The sequence below is a fragment of the Conger conger genome, chromosome 1, assembly GCF_963514075.1.
Source record: "Conger conger chromosome 1, fConCon1.1, whole genome shotgun sequence".
NCBI classification, from domain to species: domain Eukaryota; kingdom Metazoa; phylum Chordata; class Actinopteri; order Anguilliformes; family Congridae; genus Conger; species Conger conger.
This window is the reverse complement of record NC_083760.1, coordinates 86469339-86476429: the sequence shown is the minus strand read 5'-3', so window position 1 is coordinate 86476429 and position 7091 is coordinate 86469339. Positions and strand designations below refer to the sequence as shown.

The 7091-nt window shown below is 44.9% G+C and overlaps 1 protein-coding gene across 1 annotated transcript; it reads right to left on the bottom strand.

Annotated features, from left to right (window-relative positions):
- Positions 1 to 595: 595 nt before the first annotated feature.
- Positions 596 to 7091, bottom strand: LOC133139618 (b(0,+)-type amino acid transporter 1-like). The gene is made up of 2 exons (XM_061259248.1): positions 6363 to 7091; positions 596 to 699 (listed from the first exon to the last, which is right to left on the bottom strand). The coding sequence occupies exons 1-2, from the start codon at positions 7089 to 7091 to the stop codon at positions 649 to 651; spliced, it is 780 nt and encodes a 259-aa protein (XP_061115232.1). The 3' UTR covers positions 596 to 648.

The window sequence follows — 7091 nt, the reverse complement described above, 5'->3', positions numbered from 1 at the left end:
GGCCCAAACGCGTGCCCGCGAAAGCGTCTTCGAAGCTTCTGCTTGACCCCTGGGCGAGGGTCACCAGTCCCCCGATCACTATGACTACGAGCCCTAGCAGCTTGGCCACCAAGAAGACCACCTGAATGGACATGGCCGATCGCACGTTGAGGGTGTTGGCTGTGGACACGAGCAGGATGCACACAGCTGCGACGCACTTGACCACCAGCTGGGGCGGGGTGCAGCTGCCGTAGAAGGGCGCCACTGCGTACTCTGCGATGCTCAGGGCTGTAGCCGCCATGGAGCCAGGCTTGATCAAGAAGATGTACGTGAACGCCGCCATGAAGGCCGGGGCCCCGCCGTAGATGCGCAGGATATAGATGAACTCCCCTCCCGACTCTTTGATGACGGTCCCCAGCTCGGCGTACGACAGGGCTCCCAGCATCGCGACCAGACCACACAGGGCCCAGATCAGCAGGCTGGCCCCGGGACTCCCGATGTTCAGCAGCACCGTCTGGGGCGACATGAAGATCCCCGACCCGATCATGGTGCCGGCGATGAGGGACATGGCGCTCACCAGCCCCAGCTCCCGCTTCAGCTTCAGCTGTTCGTTGACGTCCATCGCGGCTGCGACACCCACACACCCGCGCCCTCCTCACCGCTTTGATTTCAGACGTTATCACGAGAAGAAAAACTAAGGAAACTCCTGCGATCGTCCGACTGCGTAGATTCAAGCCAAAGAATGACAGACTTAAATGAACATAATTAAAGAAAAGGACGAAGCAATGTTCAGCATCGGGGCAAAGTTCTACGTTTAAAAAGTTAATATTAACTTCACACTGTTATGTGTTACAATTGAATTGCTACAACTTATTTTTTACGACTATATTTACAGCAGATCCTTCCTAAGATTAGCTCTCCCCTAGCCTACCTATCTGATAAGCTGCGTGTGATTTGTGTGATGGGGGTTAGTTTGATTCCAAGGGCCCTCAAAAATATTAGAACATAGGACTTAATACGTTTTTTTTCGTCAGTTATTGAAATTTAAATAAAAAAATAAATATACAATGTGCTTAACGGTTTCTGTAGGGGAAAATTCACAGAATGAAAGATCTCCCTCCTAAAAGCATGATAACCAATCACAAGTCAAAATCAGACTCCGCCTTAGTGAGCAGGCTGGTTCCTCCAAAACTCTCGACGATGTGTGCTAAAAGTTTATCAATATATCTGTATTAAAGTATGATATGTACCCTGTATAGTTTCAAACTGATTAACTGCTAAATTGTGCTAGGATTACACAGTGAGCCCAGCCAGCTGGCAGGGGGGGGCCGTCTTGAACTGTGTAGACCAAACTGTCAAGGACACGGGCAGAGCAAGATATGACTATGCAGCTGATTTCTCCGGGACTCTCAATGTTTTATGCCAGAAGTGTATCTATTTGACCTTGAACATTAATTATAGCTGAGCTTATGAAAACGCAAGAAACCACAGTGAAAACTGTTGAAATGAGAGCAAAGAATGCTACGTACATTTATTCCCTTAGAAGAGAATAATTAATCAAATGTTTAGTATGTCTGTATATTAGAAAAGTATATTAGAAGTGAATATTAATGAAATGTTTAGTTTGTCTGTATATTTTCAATGATTACTGCTGCTTAGTTTGTCTTATAAAAGCTAAAGATGCAGAGTGACGTGTATGGATGACGTGTTAGAGGGAGGGCATCCAGAACTTTATGAGGTCTGGTAGTTTGCCAAGAGCAGGTGCGGGGTGAAGTGAGGACACGTAGTTGGCAGAATGCCCTGAACTTTGTACAGAGTTGGCAGAGCATAAGGGCCGTTGGCAATTTGCCACAATGACGTTGTGGGAGGAGCGTTGGGAGGAGCGTTGGGAGGAGTTACGATAAGAAAAGTGTGGGTGATTTGCCAGAATGCGGTTTGAGGAGGAGTTGTAGGTGGAGTAACTGTGTATAAAATGGGTGTACAAATGCCAGTCGGGGTTCAGTTCTGGAGAGCTGATCCGGCTTTATGCACGTGTGCTAATAAAGTCTGATTTTCCTGAAGATCTTGCTGCCTGGTGTCGTCTTTTCCCTCGCGAAGATGTTTTTCGACAAATTGAAGATTTGGACTCTGTCGTTTCCTAGACACGACATTTCTTTTTCCTTCCTTCCTGGCAAAAGGTAGATTGTCCCCTCTATTTACAGTCAGGTCCATAAATATTGGGATATCGACACAATTCTCCTCTTTTTGGCTCTATACACCACCACAATGGATTTGAAATGAAACGAACAAGATATGCTTTAACTGCAGACTTTTTGGCTCTATACACCACCACAATGTATTTGAAATGAAACGAACAAGATATGCTTTAACTTCAGCTTTAATTTGAGGGTATGTACATCCAAATCAGGTGAACCATGTAGGAATTACAACAGTTTCTATATGTGCCTCCTAATATTTTTGTTGGCCCCTGTCAGCAAGGGTCCTGGGAATTGTCTTAACTGCCCCCAGCAACACCGAGGAGACCTGACTCCCTAATACTGGTAAAATGCATCCTCCTTTCCTCCACTAACACATTGTCTCAGATCTGGGAGTATGTGGAGGAAACAGGATACATTTTTATTGGGACGCACACACTAACACTTTGTATGAACTCAAAATCCCCCAACTACAAACCTGTAGCAAGTAGACTAAACCATTTCATATACAGTCAGGTCCATAAATATTGGGATATCGACACAATTCTCCTCTTTTTGGCTCTATACACCACCACAATGGATTTGAAATGAAACGAACAAGATATGCTTTAACTGCAGACTTTCAGCTTTAATTTGAGGGTATTTACATCCAAATCAGGTGAACCATGTAGGAATTACAACAGTTTCTATATGTGCCTCCCAATTTTTAAGGGACCAAAAGTATTATCTCATTTACAAGGAGCAGATAAAAGGTCTAGAATTCATTTCAAGTGTGCTATTTGCATTTGGAATCTGTTGCTGTCAACTCTCAATATGAGATCCAAAGAGCAAAACAAACCCATCAGAGAGATAGAAAAACATTAGGTGTGGCCAAATCAACTGTTTGGAACATTCTTAAAAAGAAAGAACGCACTGGTGAGCTCAGCAACACCAAAAGACCCGGAAGACCACGGAAAACAACTGTGGTGGATGACAGAATAATTATTTCCCTGGTGAAGAAAAACCCCATCACAACAGTTGGCCAGATCAACAACACTCTCCAGGAGGTAGGTGTATGTGTGTCAAAGTCAACAATCAAGAGAAGACTTCACCAGAGTGAATACAGAGGGTTCACCACAAGAAAACCATTGGTGAGCCTCAAAAACAGGAAGACCAGATTAGACATCTAAAAAAGCCTTTACAGTTCTGGAACAACATCCTATGGACAGATGAGACAAAGATCAACTTGTACCAGAATGATGGGAAGAAGAGTATGGAGAAGGAAAGGAACTGCTCATGATCCAAAACATACCACCTCATCAGTGAAGCATGGTGGTGGTAGTGTCATGGCGTGGGCATGTATGGCTGCCAATGGAACTGGTTCCCTTGTATTTATTGATGATGTGACTGCTGACAAAAGCAGCAGGATGAATTCGGAAGTGTTCCGGGCAATATTATCTGCTCATATTCAGCCAAATGCTTCAGAACTCATTGGATGGTGCTTCACAGTGCAGATGGCCAATGACCCGAAGCATAGTGCAAAAGCAACAGAAGAGTTTTTTAAGGCAAAGAAGTGGAATGTTATGCAATGGCCAAGTCAATCACCTGACCTGAATCCAATTGAACACTTGCTGAAGACAAAACTGAAGGGAAAATGCCCCAAGAACAAGCAGGAACTGAAGACAGTTGCAGTAGAGGCCTGGCAGAGCATCACCAGGGATGAAACCCAGCGTCTGGTGATGTCATATAAGATAAGATAAGATAAGATATACTTTATTGAACCCTGTGGGTTAATTTGTCCTCTGCATTTGACCCATCATAGTTACTTAGGAGCAGTCTATGCGTTCCAGACTTCAGGCTGTAGTAAAACCCCACGCTAACCCAACGACGGAATTTAGCGAGGGCTGAAGGTATCAGCGTGCTCGTCCTTCTGGTGTTGCTGAAAGAATGCTAATAGGGTTAAAAATTAGTGGCCCCTATGCGGAGAGTCTAGATCAGCCAATAAATAAACCATGATACAAAGACAGTAGTACCACTCTGCCTTCCTCTTTACTGGTCCGTGCTGACCAAGAATCTCCACAATAGGGCCAATAGATTCACCTTCGTTTATCTGACTCCATTTTAGAATAATAATTTAGATTAGTTGTCCACATTTAGTGGATGTCGTATTTATAATTTTGACTTGATCGCTATAGGAATCCTGTACTGAGATTTACTCTCCGAACAGTCCTCTGCTGGTACCACCGCATGTCACATTGCGCGTAATGTGCATGTCTCAGGAACTGACTAGCTATCTGTAGTCATCAGAGGTCGCAGGAATAGCTACTCTTGGGTATATCTGTTTACAGCCTAGGGACCCAAGCAGACCAACCTAGCTACGGCTGTGCTCGACATGAATGAACTACCATGCGGAGGCGAGGGATTTACCAGCATAGGTCTATGGGTGCTATACGCCGTGATACATTAAGTGGAAATAATCATCCTCCCTAGACCAGTTCGAGGGGGTAAACCACGCATTCCCTGTATAACTTTGAGTGTCAGTAAGCGAAACCAAACAGATCAAGTTTTAACAATTTATTTTACCAGGCAGGTTACATACACGTAATTACATACTAGTTCCAAATCAAAAAACATCACAACAGAAACCAAATTACGGAGTCTTAAAAGTCATACCTGGTAACAAAAGCTACATACGGGAGTCCGGCTACAGACACCCTGTATGTAGAAATTACGTGCACAGTGTGCACGGGAGAGACTGATTGCATCCTCCCAGATTGCTTAGTTTACTGTTCTTAAATCCAAAATCTGGCCTTTGATCTTAACCCTAAAAATGGGTCACCCATCTGTAATTTGGAGCCATGCCTCCCCAGGAAACGCAGGGGGGTTGAGGCACATGGCTTTCACTGGGGCAGAGCTCCACACAGTTTCTCCTGGTTGGTTATGATGTCCAGGGTTTGCTGTTGCAGAAATAAAACCATTGCACCAGTTGCACTTAAATTACTTTACAGCCACATATTCCACAATACCAGAGGAAGCCAGCAAGCTGACCAGCCCTGAGTGATAATGCCAGATTTTCAGCCTTACACTGTAATTGACTGCAAAGGATTTGCAACCAAGTATTAAAAAGTGAAAGTTTGATTTATGATTGTTAGTTTGTCCCATTACTTTTGGTCCCTTAAAAATTGGGAGGCACATATAGAAACTGTTGTAATTCCTACATGGTTCACCTGATTTGGATGTAAATACCCTCAAATTAAAGCTGAAAGTCTGCAGTTAAAGCACATCTTGTTCATTTCATTTCAAATCCATTGTGGTGGTGTATAGAGCCAAAAAGATGAGAATTGTGTCGATGTCCCAATATTTATGGACCTGACTGTATATGAAATGGTTTAGTCTACTTGCTACGGGTTTGTAGTTGGGGGATTTTGAGTTCATACAAAGTGTTAGTGTGTGCGTCCCAATAAAAATGTATCCTGTTTCCTCCACATACTCCCAGATCTGAGACAATGTGTTAGTGGAGGAAAGGAGGATGCATTTTACCAGTATTAGGGAGTCAGGTCTCCTCGGTGTTGCTGGGGGCAGTTAAGACAATTCCCAGGACCCTTGCTGACAGGGGCCAACAAAAATATTACAACATAAACGGTGCATCCCAATACACAAAATAATTATCCAAGTACTTAATCAGTTGAGGTCATATATACTTCATAATATTCCAGATAAAATATTGCATTTTATCTAAGAAAAAGATTGGTTTATTATCAGAAAAAATCTAATGGCAATAAAGATTATTACAAAACTTAAAAAATAAAAACAGAAAATCTCAAGTGAGTGATTTATTTTTAATTTTTTTTTATTTTTACTGAAGTTTGTCTGTAAAAAAGGTGCCAATGTACAGAACAAAATGTCTAAACCTATTTTTAGGTAGCCTACATTTGGAATTTAAGAGGCACACTTATCCCGATGTGCCTTCTTAACCCTTAAATGTTCAAGCAATTTATTGCCTATTCCCATAACAATACAGTTCCTCCTGGAGAGACAAACTTACGTCACTTACCTTTAGCCTTGAGAGCGAGTGTTTGAGATAAGGGGCATGTATACAACAAAACACAATATTGTATTGTAGTCTAACCCTTTTTTTCAGTTCACTATGGGAAATCAATGGACATAAAGGACAGGAATTTTAATTTATGGAAAACAAAACTTGCTTACCTCTGGCCGCTTCAGTTCCTCTGTAACATAGTTCAGGTTGTTCCAGCCGTCGTAAGACCAGAGGCCCTGGAAAAACGCCACTCCTATTGGATTGACGCCCACTTTTGACCCTTCGAATGCGTTCTGAAAGCTGTCGGTGTGCCCTCCCACTCCGAGGAGAACCAGGCCCCCGACGACTATCACCACCAGGGCCAGCACCTTGGCTGCCATGAAGAAGTTCTGGATGGATATGGACAAGCGGACGTTCAGGCAGTTGACCGTCGCCAGCACGACTATCCCAACAGCGGCGGCACTCTTCACCACCAGGGCGGGAGGGGGGCAGTCCGGGTAGAAGGGGGCCGCCGCGTACTCGGCGAAACTGAGCGACATCCCGGCGATGCTGGCCGGCCGCACCACCAGCACGGAGGTGAAGATGAACACGAAGGCCGGCAGCTGGCCCGACGTGCGGTAGATGTAGACGTACTCCCCGCCCGACTCCCTGACGACGGTGCCCAGCTCGGCGTACGACAGGGCTCCCAGCATCGCGACCAGACCACACAGGAACCAGATCAGCAGGCTGGCCCCGGGACTCCCGATGTTCAGCAGCACCGTCTGGGGCGACATGAAGATCCCCGACCCGATCATGGTGCCGGCGATGAGGGACACGGCGCTCACCAGCCCCAGCTCCCGCTGGAGGCTCAGCGGTTCCGGGCGGCCCTCGCTCGAATCGTTGGCGTTGGCCCTGCTCAT